Source organism: Spermophilus citellus, assembly GCF_964194105.1.
Source record: "Spermophilus citellus genome assembly, chromosome: 13".
Classification (NCBI taxonomy): Eukaryota; Metazoa; Chordata; class Mammalia; order Rodentia; family Sciuridae; genus Spermophilus; species Spermophilus citellus.
The window spans coordinates 4471389-4488894 of record NC_138193.1 but is presented as its reverse complement, the minus strand read 5'-3'; the positions used below and the strand labels follow the sequence as shown (position 1 = coordinate 4488894).

At 37.3% G+C, this 17506-nt stretch overlaps 1 protein-coding gene across 36 annotated transcripts in view; it reads right to left on the bottom strand.

Annotated features, from left to right (window-relative positions):
* Positions 1 to 901: 901 nt before the first annotated feature.
* MAP4K4 (mitogen-activated protein kinase kinase kinase kinase 4) overlaps positions 902 to 17506 on the bottom strand; it is a gene marked incomplete at its 5' end in the record, with an annotated part of 184358 nt that continues 167753 nt past the window's right edge. For 24 of the 36 annotated variants that reach the window (XM_081264585.1, XM_081264589.1, XM_081264596.1 and 21 more), the window contains 7 exons: positions 902 to 2501; positions 2723 to 2862; positions 3685 to 3844; positions 4363 to 4536; positions 6150 to 6250; positions 10946 to 11080; positions 15375 to 15518. In XM_081264585.1, the coding sequence (XP_081120711.1) occupies positions 2418 to 2501; positions 2723 to 2862; positions 3685 to 3844; positions 4363 to 4536; positions 6150 to 6250; positions 10946 to 11080; positions 15375 to 15518 (938 nt within the window). In that variant the 3' untranslated portion in view covers positions 902 to 2417. The remainder of the gene's footprint in view (positions 2502 to 2722; positions 2863 to 3684; positions 3845 to 4362; positions 4537 to 6149; positions 6251 to 10945; positions 11081 to 15374; positions 15519 to 17506) is intronic. The other 12 variants (XM_081264615.1, XM_081264592.1, XM_081264608.1 and 9 more) reach the window with 1 other exon arrangement.

Here is a 17506-nt window from a genome sequence, read left to right as displayed (position 1 = left end):
CACCCTCCTGAGGCAAAGTTCTAAACACTCCAAATTCCAATGAGATACCATTTTCATCACGTGCCAAATACCACTTAGATATCTGCCCATCTTTCACAGCTCTCTAAAGGCCAAGGAAGGGGCTATAATCAACTAAACCATTCCTTCTCCTCTGGATAGGAGTGTTTACCTTGGCATCTTCCATCTATTGAAAAGCCTAAATGTAGAGAGAAGATCAAATCAGGAATCTGATTCTGACTGAAGTCCTTTGGTGACAGAATCTGGCCTACTTCAAGTTCCTTTCACTGGTGGGATTAATTCTTCACCCTTCTCTGGGTTAACTAGATTAACCAACAGAAAAGGACCAGTTCTTCCTGCTTTGGCCATTAGCACTACAAGTCACATCATGGAAAAAACCATTTCCATCTCCTCGTCCTTCTAAGAAAGTAAGGCTTTCTCAACTTATCTAGTCTTTATGGGTATGTACATCTGGGTACTTCTTCTGTGTTTGGGAGCAGATGTATTTTCTTTCTTTTTAACCAGATTTTTGTGGTTTAAAGAAGAGCCTTTGGGAAAAATACTGACCAGGAGGATGAGAATGAGAGCTGTTAGAATAAGTGTCAAATGGGACAGAAGCTGGGCAGAGGCTTGGCAAATAGGTGCAGGCAACTGTTACATTTTGGAGGAAAGAGAAAACAGTCCCCATTTTCATGTTATAAAAGAAAACCAGAAAGGAAGATCAAGCCTACAAACATCATGCTTCTGTCTGGGTAATGAAGAACAGAGCAGCTATCATGCAATATTCCCACTTGAACACCAGAGGAAGCAAGACAGCAGAGCCATGGCTCTGAGCACTGTTCCTATACCAAGACACGAGCATCCTTAGAGGAATGGAGAGATGACCAGGAAGCCATGAAACAAATCATTACTCAAGACATTTATTACAAATGTCACGAACATATTCATAAAGTAAAATTAGTTTAAAAAACAGAGAACAAGAGAGCAAGTGAGAAGACAAGAGCCAGGGCTTCCAAATTACACCTAAAACACAGGAAGATGCCATCTTTATGAATAAGTAGAATTAACTACATTCTTAAAATAGTTTTAGTGCATCGCATTTTTAGAAAAGGGACATATCCTCACCCCCAAGAAACGGTTCCTGAAACACTAAACAGTTTGTGTGACTACTCTAACATGATCACCTGTCTGCTACCAGACCCCCAATGGAAAACAAAGAGATCTCATGTGTTGTAGGCAACGGTTGCCCTTCAACCACTAATGGGGAATCTCATGAAAATAAAGCATTTTGCTTTCTAAGCTTAGAAAGCAAACTGCATCAGCCACAGGATTATTTCCCACCATCATGGACAGTTTTTCTTGCATCTGCTTAGATTTCTGACAAAAATAACAAACCTCAATCTGATAGTTTTGGTATTAAGATTAAATTAAACATTAATGTTTTCCTCCAAAAACAAACTAAATCACCTCTCAATGCATTAAAAACAATGAGGTAGGCAAAAAAATAAACATGTAGGTTGAATTTTTTTTTCTTCTGCAAGTGCAGACTGTGGTAAAACTGCTGTTGCACTTCTAGGTTTAAACAAAAATTAAACCTTCAACTGAGGCAGTGCTAATACTGTCACACAACAAAGTTCTGGCCGTTAATACAAAATGCACACGTTCTCTTTTTCTTTTTTCTTTTTTTAGAACCATTTGCACATGATTTAGGCAAAACTTGGTACACAGAAAAACGACTGATTTCTTGGCCAGGACACCCTACCCCCCCAAAATTCAAAGAAACAAAATGGGACCCCTTAATCCACCCCACCCCAAACCCCACCCACAAAAAAAGTTATCCTAGTAACTGTGTCTTTCACATTTTATAAATATTAACTTCTTAGACCTGCACCTTCTTCTTTGTCCACATATTGTCACATTACAAAAAAGAAATGTCATTAAATACATTGTTAATGTTACTATATTAAATCTGCTCTCTGCTTCAGCAAACTGCTCCTTACACCACCACTTTTCACCTCCTTGTGCCCATTGCCAACAAAACTGATGGCGTGTTCATTGTCGCCACCTTCAGACACCCATAGGACAGAGTTATTCAGAGACAAGGAATTCTGGAGCTGTAGGAAAGGGGTTCTTTCCAGTCTGATGCTCAACCCCAAACACTTCTAGCACCGATGGTAGAATCTGAACAGCACCAGCTGCAATGCAGCCTTGATTTATTTTTAAGAGGGGAAAAGAAGAAAACAGGAATAAACTGTCAAAGAGAGGAGTAGGAAGGAAGGGAGAGAGGACCAACACGTGAGGCCTGCACACACAACTGTCCTGGCTACACCGGTGCAGCTCCAAGCTCCAGTTGCAAGGAATTCCAAGTTCTCAGGATCCTGAAGACTTTAGAGATCAGCAATACCCAGATCACACTGCTTCTACCAGCTCAGAAGAGAAGTCCTGCCTAATGTCATGAAATAAACCTGACTGCTGCCACCAGACCGAACAGAGGCAAAGAACACCTGCAAAAGAAAGAGAAGGAGCAGTTACCAGGCCTTTCAGTACCTTCCAGCACTCCAAACCACACAAACATACCCCAAACACGACAGTGAAAAATTTAATTAATTTAATTTACTTCAGAATCTATCAAAATTGTAGTCCATCACCAAACTCCATGGAAAATACACCATTGCTAAGAAACAATACAAACTGAAAGAAAGCCAATAACATAAGGTAACATTACCTTGTCATTGCGTTCACATAAGAATTTTAGTCTCTGAGCCCTTTTGTGCATAAACACACCATCCAAGTGACCAGTTTCCACAGATCGGATCTCTATGGCCTTCTCGCCCCAGCCCATTGTCTGATTGGACCGAATATATGCTTTCAGGGAGGGGAAAATACAAATTGTTAAAGGTAAGAAAACAACCTTATGTGATATATATGTACACGTATGTACACACACACAAACATACCCCTAAAGCCCTAGTATTTGAGGATTTTGTTTTTAAGGATTCTGTAACCTCTAGTCTACCTCTGCTGAACTAATTTCCCTTATGCTTATCTTCAGAAATGGCCCACCAAATGCAGAGCTTCAGTGCATGTTTTTATCATTCCAGTCATGAGAAGGTAAGGGTCAGAAACTTTGAGTAGACAGATATAGGGACTTCACTGCAACAAAACCAGGACAGTCTGGAGTATAAACACAAAGCTACTAAAACTTCCATACCAGCCTCTGTTTCTGAGTGCCAACAGTGCTTCTAGTTATGGCAGAGCTACCCAAGAGTAAGTTTTCTCTCTCTCTATACTTCCCACAAAGCAGTTAAAACAAAACAAAAAACACATGCCGATTTTCTCTGGAAGTCTCAAGGATTAAATGTGAGACTGTGGTAACAGTTTTTAAACAGTATGTATGAGCTGGGCTGGAGGTATAGTTCAGAGGCACAGTGCTTGCCTAGCCTAGTGTGCCTAGGTAAAATCCCCAGTACCTTATCCCCCCCACCCCCACCACCATACAAATTACTTGGGAGTTTGTTCTAAAATAGATCTATGATCATCCTATTTCCATGGTTTACAATCTAGCTTTTCACTCTTTCACTCCTATTGCCAACAACTCCACTAAATGCAAAATTAGTATGAGAAACAGATGCAGTCTTAGAAAAGACTCCACTTTCATAAATGCTCCCAATCCCAGGTGCTACGTACCTACAGATGTTGGCATCTCTCCCCACTGCAGAACCACATCCTTGGTGATCCTTCCATATGTGTTCACATAAACCCCCTCATCTTCATAGCACACCAGAAGCTCCATCCCATCCGTGTTAGGGAGGATAATAATTGCATGGGGTTTGATGCTACACTGGATCTAGAGAAGAGGAATAGAGCACAGGGAAGCATGTGTGTAGCTATTTCCAGCACTGTCAAAGTGGTCAATAAGACTGCCTAGTGAGTGCACTGGTACCATATCCCTGGTGACATATATAGCAAAGAGGTAACATTCTGGAAAATCCATGTGACATGTATCCCAAGTCTACTGTTTACAGGTCATATACTCCACTGACACATTTCCTCAGGCCCCTGAAACTCATTTGAGTAGTAGGCTCCACTTGAGAACCTCTCCCATCCCATAAGTGTTCTGGTCTGCCAGCAATCACCCAAATTCACCCCATGTTAGTCAAAGCAAGGGCTGAGAAGTTTTCAGCAGGGCTTCAGAGAGCCAGAAAAGGATATTTCCACTTTTCTCAGAGCATGGAGCTAAGAAAAATGGTATATAACTTAAATACTCACCCCCACATCAAGGGGAAATGAGGAAACCCTGCTGTGTTAGTTCACTAAGCAGAGTAAAAGGAAAAAGTCAAAACAAAATGAAGCCAGTCAACCAACCATAGAGTGTGGGTTCTTTCTTACATGTGTTGGTAGATAAATGTCATAGACTGATCCTGAATCCACATCAACAGCATGGAATCCAGCACTGGATCCATAGATCACTTTCAACCTCTGGCCTTCCTCAACAGTGAGATCCACTAGTAATGGCTTATGTACCAATTCTCCAAATGACTACAAAGAAATAACCAAGAAAGAAACAGTAAGGTGAAATAGAACTTATACCTCTCAGATGACACTAGAGAAGCAGGAACCAAGGTGCTCAGTCCAGGTAGTGAGGCGACAACATAGTTTTCCATCTGGGAAACCATGTCCTCAATCTCTCCTACCCAGTCCAAGCATTCTGCACTGTCACTTTCTATCGTACAGTCTTGGTAGGAAAAACGTGTAAAGTGACACAGGACTTTCTGCAGCATAACAGCTCTATTCAAATGCGGGTGGTGAAGAGAGGAGCTGTAGAGTCATATGCTGAGAGTCTGGCCAGTGCTGTCACCCTTACCAATATGTGCACTATAAAGACTCCTGCTGAAATTTTATGACCAAGACTGATAGGGTGACAGTACTATGATGTACTACTGCACAGCATATATGTAGTGCCCAGCGTTAGCTCTTCATTAACATTAGCACTAACAGCTCACAGGACTGGGATGAAGATGAAACAGATATAAAAAAGGTAATATTTGTAAAAGCAACTAGTATAAAGACCAAATCACAGAAACTGATGTCATTTCATAATGGGTTATCTTTATTCAATAACACTAGAATTTACTTATTAAACCAACATAATAGCCTCATTTATCCTGCTTCATTAGGTAATCACGCAACAAGCAATCAAAAATATAAAATTTCCAAATAACTAAAATTTACCCCTCCAATAAAATATATCAAAACTATTTTAATATAATTATTTGGGTCGAAAATTTCTTAATTTCTTGACCTGTGCTAAAATGGTCCAAGACAGTATTCTTATTCATACATTTATATTTAGTATAAACTAAGTTATGAAAGAATTATTAAGAATACAAATAAAAAATGATTGCTAATCTTCCATAGACTATTTCTAAAAAACTTTATTTAAATAAAGACTGTAGTCCACTAAAAATTTATTCATACCTTAGAAACCTAACCACCAGGGCTGGTAGTATAGCTCAATGATAAAGGTCTTGTCTAGCATGTGTGAGGCACTAGGTTCAAATCCACACCTCAAAAACAAATATAACCACCAGAGGTATATCTGTGATCAGTTAGTTACATGACAGTATGTGTGAACTCACAAGTGGAAACAGTCCTAATTGTAAAACATAGTGCTCATTCATTTACCTTCCTGAAACGGTACTTGTAAAATGGCAAAAACATCTTTAATTTTAAAGTTTGGATGTTTAACTGCATTTTTAGAATTTAAGTAAAACAGAACCATATTATACATATTTTTAATTTTTTCCCACTTAATGCATAATACACAATATTAATAATTTTAATTAATACTCTGATGAACAGCTATGCTTTAGAACTGCTTGATCTTTATACGCATCCATGTCTTTAATGGAGGGTGGAAGAGGTGTTTTGTCTTTTCCTGTTACTGTACTAACACATCAGTTACTGAGGGCTTAGAAAACAGTTGACTAAGCTTATTACATTATATTAGAAATGGCCTCTCTTATGGCTGTCTATTAGCACACAGCTTTATAGTGCTAATTTTAACTGCTCAGATTTTTAAAACTGATCCCTGGCTCTTGGTTGCAGCTTGGATGGCTGGTGCTATTTTTAAATGTACTTGATGATATTACCTTAAAGGCCATGAATTTGTGATATGGCTTAGGGGCCCACGCATAGACTTCCACAGAACTCTTCAAAGCTATTACAAGAAATTTGATCCTTTCATATTTTACTGAAAAACAAATATATAAAAAAAGAGAGGCACATTATCAGTATCAACACAGAACTCTAACTTCTACAAACTTTATAAATATGTATTCCATTGATTCATCCAAACCAGGAAAGGGGCAAATTCAAATAGACATCAAGCTATACACTTTCCTTTCCCAAATTCTTTAATGTATAATCCATGTTTTCCCACCTTTCTTTAAATGTTGTATTGGATTCAATTCCAATAGTTTGGATACTATTAGTGAATGTTTTCACTAATGTTCCTAGTCTTCATAGAGTCCAAATATTGTACTATCAAGGACAATGCCAGGCATAGGATCTTAGAAGTCCTTAAGGCTTAGCATTGCTTCATAAGGATAATGACAGTTAATCAGTCTAGAGGCTCCAGAATCACATAAAAAGAGGTCAAGTCTTCCATGCTGCTTTCCCCAAGTTCCACATGGGCTCCCACAGACTGAGGAACAAGAAGTTAAACCAAAATACTTCCGAGTAGTGAATTCTATTAATAGAAGAATCTGTGCACAAGATGAACGTATCACACCAGGTCATTTCCTCATCTACAGTGATAATTATTTCTAGAATTCTACCAAGTTCTACATCAGAAAAGAAGTGGCAAAATGCATCTCTTTTCAACCCCAAAGAAAACCTGCAACCTTTCCATAGTTGCTTTGGTTCCTTCACATAGGTCCAAGACTACACACGATTTACTACTCTGATGCAGATACACTGGTGGCTTCTATACAAGCTACTTTACTTTGCTATTATGTGATTCTTTGTGCATGAAGGGGTGCTTGTTAACTTGATACCTTTTCTTTATTAAACTCCATGTATGATCACCTGAGTTAAGTCATTAACTTTAAGACAAAAGGATTATAAGAGATTATCCAAACCAGTCCTGTTTAAAAGCATCTTCTGAAATGTTGGAAATGCTTTTGTCTGTACTACCAATGGCAGACAGATACTAGCCAAAAATGTCTATTAGGCACGTACTAGGATAACAGAGGAATTAAATTTCAAGGTTGACTTAATTTTAATTAGTCTAAATAAACTTTAAAATTAATCGAAATAAACTGTTCCTTTTTTTCTCTTTCCACATTTTTTATTGGTGCATTATAGTGATGGGATCTGATGTTTACATATTGGTACATGCACACAATATCATTTATCCAAAATCACTGCCCAGAATTTCCCCCCTCCCTCTTTCCTTTCCTCTTCCCCATTTTGTTACTTTCCTCTACTAATCTCCCTTTGATTTTCATGAGCTCCCCACTCCTTCCACCTTTCTTTTCCTTTTTCCTCTTTTTATGGAGGGTAATGGGAGTGTGGGTGTGGGGTACCAAGAATGGAATCCAAGGGTGCTTAATCACTAAGACACATCTCCAGCCCTTTTATTTTGAATCATGGTCTCATTAAGTTGCTGAGGTTGTCTTCAAACCTGTGATCTTCTGCCTCAGCCTTCTGAGATGCTGGGATTACCACCAAGCCTGGCTTCCTTTTTGTCTCTAACTTCCACATATGAAAGAAAACATTCAACCCTTCACTTTCTGAGTTTGGCTTATTTTGCTTATCATAATGGTCTCTATACCCATCCATTTCCCTGAATATGACATAATTTCATTTTATTTATGGCTACACAAACTCCACTATGTATATATACCACATTTTCTTTATCCTTTCATCAGCTGATGGACACCTGGGCTGGTTCCATAGTTTGGCTGTTGTGAACTGGGCTGCTATGAACATAAGTATGCATGTATCACTGTACTATAATGACTTTTAATTTTCAAGATAAATACTGAGGAGTGATATATAGCTGGATCATATGGTAATTTCATGCATAGTTTTCTGAGGAAGCGCCATACCAATTTCCATAGTGGTTCTACTAATTTATGGTCCTAACACCAGTGTAAATGCTCCTTGGTCTCCACATCCTCTCCACCATTTATTATTGTTTGTATTCTTGATGACGGCCATTTTGACTCGTAAGAGATAAAACCTTAGTGTAGTTTTTATTTGTTTTTCCGTAATTACTATTGATGTTGAACATTTTTTCATATTATTTGTTGACCATCTATATTTCTTCTTTTGAAAAGTATCTGTTTAGTTCATTTGCCCATTTATTAATTGGGCTATTTGTTTCTTTGGTGTGATGTTTTTGGAGTATTTTTTATATATTCTATATATTAATCCTCTGTCAGAAGAGTAGCTAGAAAAGATTTTTCTCCCATTCCATAGGTTCTCTCTCCAAATTGCTAGTTGTTTCCTTTGTTGTGCAGAAGCCTTTTAATTTGACGTCATTCCATGTATTAACTCTCTTGGCATTATTTCTTGAGTTTCAGCAGTCCTATTGAGAAAGTCATCATCTGTACCTAAAGACTGGAGTGCTGACCTTATATTTTCTGGTCTAACTCCTAGGCCTTTAATCCATTTTGAGTGGATTTTTGTGCAGAGTGAGAAATAAGATTCTAATTTCATTCTTCCATATAGGGTTAACCAATTTTTCCATCACAATTTGTCTTAAAGAGGTTCTTTTCTCCAGTGTATGTTTTTGGCACCTTCGTTGAGGATCAACAAAGATGCATGGGCTTGTCTCTGTGTCTTCTATTCTGTACTATTCAGCGATATGTTTTTAGGCCAGTACCATGCAGTTTGTTATTCTAAAACAGCCCCCTGTTCCTGGTGGCAACTATATTCAAGTTAATGAATATAGTTAGTTATACTTATCTCCAGAAAATATCTGTGATTCATTCTGTAAGAACAGCAGGCTTTAAGACTATTGTTTTGTTCTGATGAAAATCCCAGTATAATATAACACTATTGCCTCTAGCTCCCCTGTAGGATAATCTATTCATGTTTAATTGAGCTGTTATGAGAAGTTCATTAAATTTAACCTTTAGTTATACCTCAACAAATAAAAGTATATCATAAAAACACAATACAGAGAACTCTCGTCCTCAAATCTACACCTAAGAAATAATACTATCTCCGTATCTCTGAATCATTATTAACCAATGAGCTGGGTGTTTTAGATAGACTACAGAAACTTTGCAGTGTCAAGTATCATAATATGCCTGATATTATTATATTATATTAAGTTGTATTATATTATATATATTATATTATGTTCCCATATTATATTACGGGAACAAAGGGACTCAGTATAGTATGCACCTGCAGAAGCACAGAAAACAAAAAACATGCAAGCAGAAATCAATGTTCAATGAATTCCTAATGTTAATCAGTCCTAGACCAACCTCCTGTTTCAAATCCATTAGAATATATTATTATTCCCATAAAACTTTGCCTTGGCTAAGGTCCATTATTTCCCCTTTTCATATGTAATAATGACTTTGGTTTTGTTCCTGTAAGATTTCACTTCATTGTGTCATATTAGATTAGGGAGTGGAGGGGAAGGGGGGAAAGGAAGGACAGCAGAATAAAATAGATTATTATTATTGCTGTGTGTATATATACGTGACTGCATGACTAATGTGATTCTGCAACCTGTACACTCAGAAAAATGAGAAATTATATCCCATCTGATTCAATGTATGGTATGTCAAGATCATTGTGCTGTCATGTGTAACTAATTAAAACAAATTAAAAATTATAAAAAAAAATTCTAAAGAAAAATAAATAAATAAATAATAAAAGCTCAACAGGACTGGCAGAGTCTCTTGATACCTTGTCTAATCAGACCTATTTAGGCATCTTTCTCTACAGAGCCAATAAGACATTTGCATATGATGTGTGACTGGTCTTTATCATGGAATTTTTTTATATATATACTAGATCCTTTATTCTATTCTTTTCCTTTTAACACCAACTCCTTCTCCTTGGATGTATTTTTCACTCACATAATCATTTAATGGTTCTTCCTTGTATCATGGTCATCTTTTTATTTTTTTAAATGGTGAAAATGAAATTCCAAATCAAGTTGAGAACATTAGAGTAGAGGAAAGGAACAGGGGAGGAAAGGAGGGGGAAAGTGCTGGGGAGTGATATTGGCCAAATTATATTGTTATTATGTGTGCGTGTACAAATATGTAACAACAAATCCCATCAATATGTACAACGATAATATACTAATAAAAAAAATGGGAGAAAAAACAAACAAAAAAGATTTCACTTCATAAAAATCAATGCCTACATACCAAAAGGGACAGGAGTGGGGACAACAATCAGTTCCCATGAAACATGGACTGGCCAACTAGAAGCGTTTGCTAGTTACGAGCATGGCAGCGTTGTGCAGTGCACTTAATTAAAAACAATAAGCCACGACTCTATATGGATCACCCAAGTGTTCTATCATTGATGTCAAGGACCCACAGTCCTCTAAATGAAGAATGAGTTGGTATATAAGAAGGACTCCATGTCAACTGGCTTTCATTTGGCAAGGCTTCCTTAAAGAAATTACTTTGAATCACATCTTGGTTGGGGGGGGGGGGGGGGACTAAGGACAGAGCAAGCGGAGGGAACAAACTGTTAAGCTCATAGGTACACGTGGCAGTAATACGATGTCTAAATAAGAATTCAAGATTAGAAGAAGCCTTCAAAACAGAATATCAGAAAGGAGCCACACATTTCAGAAGCAAGTTTCAAAGAATACATGAATATAAACTTAAACCCTAATTATAAACTTAACCCTAATTCATCTCTGGAAAAGCAAAACACTTAGGCCCCCACTGGAACTTACCAACTTTATAATGTACACATCCTTCCAAATCACCTACGGTTGTCCACCCTTGCTTCTTTTCAACTTCGGGATCATTGTGAAGTATTTTATTTCTTAACCAGGACAAATAGTAGACACGTAATTTATCCTTTTTGCCTAGCAAAATAAATATAAATAGGTATCATCAATAACAATAGCAAATGAAATAAACTTCTATGAATACCAAATATCATTTCCAAGAGATTATTTTGCATCTAAGTGTAACCAGAGATTCAGTTTAAAAGCTCTTCAGGTGGGCTTTTGAACCTCCTACATAATTATCAATGGGTATAGGCATGGCTAAAAGGAAAGGTTTAAAAATAATGAACTCACACTTATATAGATGGATAGTTACCATTAAACCAGTAGGAATACTGTGACATTGTGAAATACATACTTTCCCTGTTTCCTGGCAAATTCCTTAGAATCTTCAAAGTGATAATGTGTCTATTTGGGTGTTGATAACTGGCTAGAGGCTGGCAGCCCCTGGGTAGCTTCAGAATCGGGATGGCCATCAGGAAGACCACTGCAGAATTAGAAGTTGGGACTTTTAGCCCTACCCCCCACCATCCAGGGAAGGAAGAGTGGGTGAAGGTTAAGTTCATCTTCACTGTCCAATGATTTAGTCAATCATGCCTATCTAATAAAGGTTCTTTAAAAGTACAGAGCTCAGATGAACTTCTAGATAGCTGAACACACTGGAGATTCCTGAGAAATGGTATGCTTAAACAAATACCAAAAAGGAGCCACATGTTTCATAAAAAAGTGCCCAGAAGTCTTGTGACCTTTCTTTTTTATCTCACACTATGCATTTCTGCATCTGTATCCTTTGTAATATACAGCAAACATCTTTCTCTGAGTTGTTTGCCAGAAAAATCAATCAAACCCAAGGAGCTGGTTGTTGGAAGCCCAATTTTATAACAAGTTCTTGGGTCCTGGATGTGTAACTGGTGTCCAAAGGAGATATAGGATAGAGGGTCTTGTACAAATGAGCCTTCAATCTGTGTGCAATGTGATGCCACCTCCAGTAGATACTTTCAGAAATGAACAGAATTAGGGAACACTCAGCTGGTGTGACCTGCTGAAGTAACTGCTTGCTTGCTTCTCCTCACACCTGTACAACAACACAACCAATAAAGCTTATAATATGCTTTCACATGTATTACACCATCTGTCCCTCAAAACTCTCTAAAGTAGTTGTTTTTTCAATTTGACAGATAAGCACAGGGATTAAATCAATCCCCCAAGCAACTGGGGGAAGATTCAAACCACTTGAATAGATGATATCTAGATTATGTAATAAACTCCTATAAATCAAATAGAGATAACCATATAGAAAAACCAGGCAAGAACTAGAATAGGCTCATATACTTCACAAAGGTGCTTGTGGTTAATAGCTGAAAGTACATTAAAACCATGAAATAAAATTTTAAAACATGTATCAGAATGTCTAGAATTAAAAGGTCAGGCAAAGTGTGGAGCAACTAGAAACTTCATAAACTACTGCTGAGTAATTCTGAAGAGTTGGGTATTATCTATTAATCTAAAATATATGCATGCCCTACCTAAAGTACAATGCCTTCTCTTCTCAAAATAATGAGTTTTCTGAATATCCCAATACATCAACAAATGTGTGCACAAGAGCCTCCAGAGAGGAAACAACATACATCTTTCTATCAATGGCAAAATGAGTAAATAAACTGTGGCACAGTCACACATAGGGACAAAGGGGAACCAACTATGGCTACAAGCAACAAAAATTGATGATAAGCAAGGGCAGCTACACACTGCCAACAGACTAGAGGAAAAAACAGGAGCTATCATATCAAAAAAATCAAAACATACTCATTGGAAAAAACTCTAGGGAATACAGAAGGGAAATGCCTCAGTTTGATAAAGCACATCAGTCTTAATGGTTAGAAACTAGATGATTCCCCTCTGATATTTAGAAATATGGGAAGGAGGACTCCTCTCACATTTCTTACTAGACATAATATTGGGTATCCAACCTAATGCTGTAAGTCTAAAAACAAGGGAAATAAATAAGAATTGAGAAGGAAGAAATAAAATTACTATGTTTGTTTATAAGTAAAAAAATACCAAAGAATCAGCAAAAATCAAAACAAAACAACCCACAAACAAAAAATTCCTCAAACTATCAAACAATTATAGTGAAGTTGCAGGATACAAGCTTATTACACAAAAGTTAATTATTTCCCTACATACTAGCAACAAGTAAGTATAATTTGAAATTAAAAACGTCATTTACATTAGTACCAAAATGAAACAGGTATAAATCTAATAAAATAGACCATTCTGAGATTTGAGGAAAACAATAATATTCTGATAAAAAGTTTCAAGGAATCAAATAAATGGGGAGAGATTCCATGTTCATGAACAGGAAGACCCAACATTATCAAGCTGTCAGTTCTTCCCAACCTCATCTACAGATTTAATGCAATTCTAATGAAAATCACAGCAAGTTATTCTGTTAAACTGACTCTAAAATTTAAATGGAGAGACAATGCAGTCAACATAATGTTTTTTTTTTTTTAAAGTGTAGACAATTCCTGACTTATACTGCACATCTATAGGAATCAAGACAATGAGGCTGGCAACAAAGAGATCATGTGGAACAAAATGGATATCCTCAAACAGACCCACACAATCACTGTGAACAAATCTTTAATGAAGGAACAAAGACATTCAATGGAGAAAGCAAAGTCTTTTTTTAAAAACCTTGGATTTGACGATAATTTTAGATAAAACACCAAAAGCACAATACATCAAAGAAAAAAATTATAAGTTGGGCTTCATTAAAATTTAAAACATCTGCAAAGGACAATGCTCAAGAGAATGTGCAGATAAGCTACAGGCAGGAAGAAAATATTTCAAAAACACTTATTTGATAAAGATTTCTTTCCACTGGGGAATGATATTGGCCAAATTATATGGTTATACTGTGTGCATGTATAACGTGACAAATCTCACCATTATGTACACTATAATGTATCAATAAAAAAAAATATGAAAAAAAACTTCTATCCAAATTATTCTAAGAATTCTTAAAACTCAACAATAGGAAAACAAGCATCCCAGTTACCAAATGGCCTAAAGAAGTTCAACACTGTATATCACTAGGAAACCACAAATTAAAACAAGATAACACTTGTAGTGCTATCCTCTCAGTACCTCTAAAATCTAAAATACCGACAATGCTGAATTATGAAGGGAATGTGGAGCAAGAAACTCTCATTCATTGCCTGTGGGATGCAAAAATGATACAGCTGCTTTGGAAGGCAGCCTGGTAGTTTCTTACAAAGCTAAATATAGTCTTTCCATGTGTCCTAGTTAGTTGTACTTGTGTTTACAAAACATACAAGGTGAAAGCTTATGTCCATGCAAAGAGTTGCACACAAATATTTATATGGCAATTTTATACATAATTGCCAAAGCCTGGAAGCAACCAAAATGTCTTTTAATAAGTGAAGTTATCAAGTTATACACACCTACATACTACATGATTATAATTATATGTCATCCTTAAAAAGGAAAAGCCACGATAACAATAGATCACTTATGGCCAAGGCCTCAAGAGGAAGGATGAATGAGGGGTTTTAAGGAACTTAAACTAGTCTAAAGGGTACAATAATACCAGATATGGGTTGTTTTGGTTGGGATATTTTACCCCCAAAATTTGTGTGTTAGGTAATTTAAGAATGTTCAGAGATGAAATGATTAGATTATGACACCTGTAATCTGATCAGTAGATTAATTGATTACATGGATTCATAACGTGAATGGACTACTGAGTGGTAATAGCAGTAGGCAGAGTGTGACTAAAGTAGATTACTGGTGGTATAGCCTTAGAATGTATCTTATCTCTGTCTTTCCCTCTGGTCCACCACAGCCATGAGCTGAGTAGCTTTCCTCTGCCACTCCCTTCTACTACAATGTTCTGCCTCACCTTGGACCCAGAACAACAGAGTAGGGTGACCACGGACTAAAAAGCTCTGAAATTCATGCCTGAACCTGCCCTCTAAGTTGTTCTTGTCAGGTATTTTGGTCACAGCAATGCAAAGCTGACTAATACACATGTCATCATATGTTTGTCAAAACCACTAAAAAATAAACCACACAAAATGTTTTTCCTAATATAAACTATATATTTAGTTAATACTAATGAATTATTATTACATAATAAAGTGTACAAATGTACCACACTAATAAAATATGTTAATAGGGGAAAATAGGTGTGTCAAAGCTGTGTACATCTTCCTCTCATATTACTGTAAATCTGCAATAGAGTTATATCTCTTTTAATCAGTACATCAGGAAATGTGCTAAGATTTAGCACGTAACGTTAAAATGTAAACAGTGTCTTAGATTCTGCTTTACTAAACAGACTTACCAGAAATTGTCACCAAGACATTTAAGCCCTCGAGTACATCCATTTGCTGAAACCGTCTTCGATTGATCAGAGGATATACCTTCCCTTGGCCACTTCTGTCCAGCAGCATCAGGCCACTCTCTGTGCCCACAAGCAAATTCACTCCTGTTTCATGGACACAGAAAAGCCTAAATTTTATGTTGTGCTTAGCAAAGAGCCGGATTGTAAGGAAACGGTAATATTACCTACTTGGAAAACAAGACAGCTTCCTTAATTCATCAAGAACAAGAAATGCCTATAATAGCAACCAAACTTCCATCACTGTATAGGAGTAATAGGGACATACTTGGATACGAGAAAGGATATAAGGGGAAGAACAGGGGAGCCTCACCCACTCAATTTCTTTCATAGCTCATCCACTTCCAGTTCTTTAATTCCTCACTAATGGTAGGAGCTCACTATCTCTGTGGCTTTACAGATCTATATCTAACTGGCCACATGAGATACTTAAACAATCCTTCACCTGACAGCATGGTGTCTTCATGCTTTCTTTATCTTCACTGGCAACCTTCTGGGATGAGTTTTATATAGATACAGGTTCCCTCAACTCCTTATCAGCTTATGAGTCTGCATCTATGCTCAGTTTAAGCTTTTCTTAAGATCCTTCTCCACAGGCATCAAGACACAACTGTACCCAGTTCCCTTGTTTCTCCATCTCTTAAGAATATTAAAATATTGGGAACTTTCACTAGGACGCATTCTAACTTTCTGACCATGTACTTCCTACTCCTGTGCTGCAGTGGGATATCCCTTCCATTTGACAAACTTGCTCTGCTTGTTAAAACAGAGACCCTGCTGTTGTTATCTGGATGATAACATACATACCCACCTGTGCGTGAGCAGTTTCTCTAAACCAATAACTCCTATTCCACACTGTACCTCCTTGTTCTATCTGCCTGCTTTTCCACCTGACACAGATTTCAATTGAAACCAGCTTCCCCATTTTGCAAAACTAGCCAAATTAGCCACCCAATCCTGGTAAGGCCTCCTCTGCTCTCCTTTCCTTTCCCTATCCTTTGTTCTCACTCTAGTTCAGGCTTTGGCAACCTTGTAATAGATGGACAGAGATGTTAATTCAGACTATTAAGACTTTCTCTTGACTGCACATTAAATCAATTCTCATCTTCCTAAAATTACCCACTGAGTCAGATTGTACCTTTAAAACCCACACACTCCATGGAGAAGAATTTTCAAAAGCCTTAGGCTGGCATTCAAGACTTCTTGTCCTTGAACCACCATTTCTCCCTCTTTATCATTCTCTTATTTTCAAAAATGTTCCTGCTTCCTTGCTATAGAACTTTCATTGTCTAAACCACCTCTGTAACATATAGCACCAATTATCTTATACTCTGAGGGAACTAGGAACATATATGCTTGCAGTGATCATCTTTGTTGGGTGATAAACTCATTGAGATAAGGAATAAAGTATTTGTGCTTTTGTAAAGTATTTGCTCAGTCAACACTATCAGGGAGCTGGAATAGCAGGGAAGAGTATCATGGCAAATTCACACACACCCTATTTTCAGCAAATATGAGATGAATAATTGTGACAGCAATGAGAGAACAGCCTCCCAGAGCTTCCTCACAGATCTGTTCCTGCTCAGGTAGGTATTATGCCAACATCTGACGGATAGTAATCTACCCAAGAATCCTTTGAGGAAACTGGAAAGACAGGAGCCTAGAATTTACATTCATAATTACCATCACTGTTAACCTAAACTCAAGTGAGAATGGCAGTGACTGACACTGCCAAGCACCCAAGGATAACAGGAACAAGCCAAAGCACCACAGGTTAAACTATCACACCACCACACCACACCTGGAGTCCTCAAAAAAAAAAAAAAAAAAAACACCTTATGAGTGCCAGAAATATTTATAGTTCCTGATAACAGTATGACCTGATGTAAGCACACAACTGAAAATCTATTCAGCACACAATATATGTCTCCATCTTGCCCTATGGAAATAGTGTACAACTGTAAGAGCATCATGCACACACAACTCCACCCTTCCACAAGTGCTTCCTACCCACTGTGATCTTTTAAAATACAGTTTTTAGAGCCTGGAAGAATATCAAATAGCTTCAAAAAACT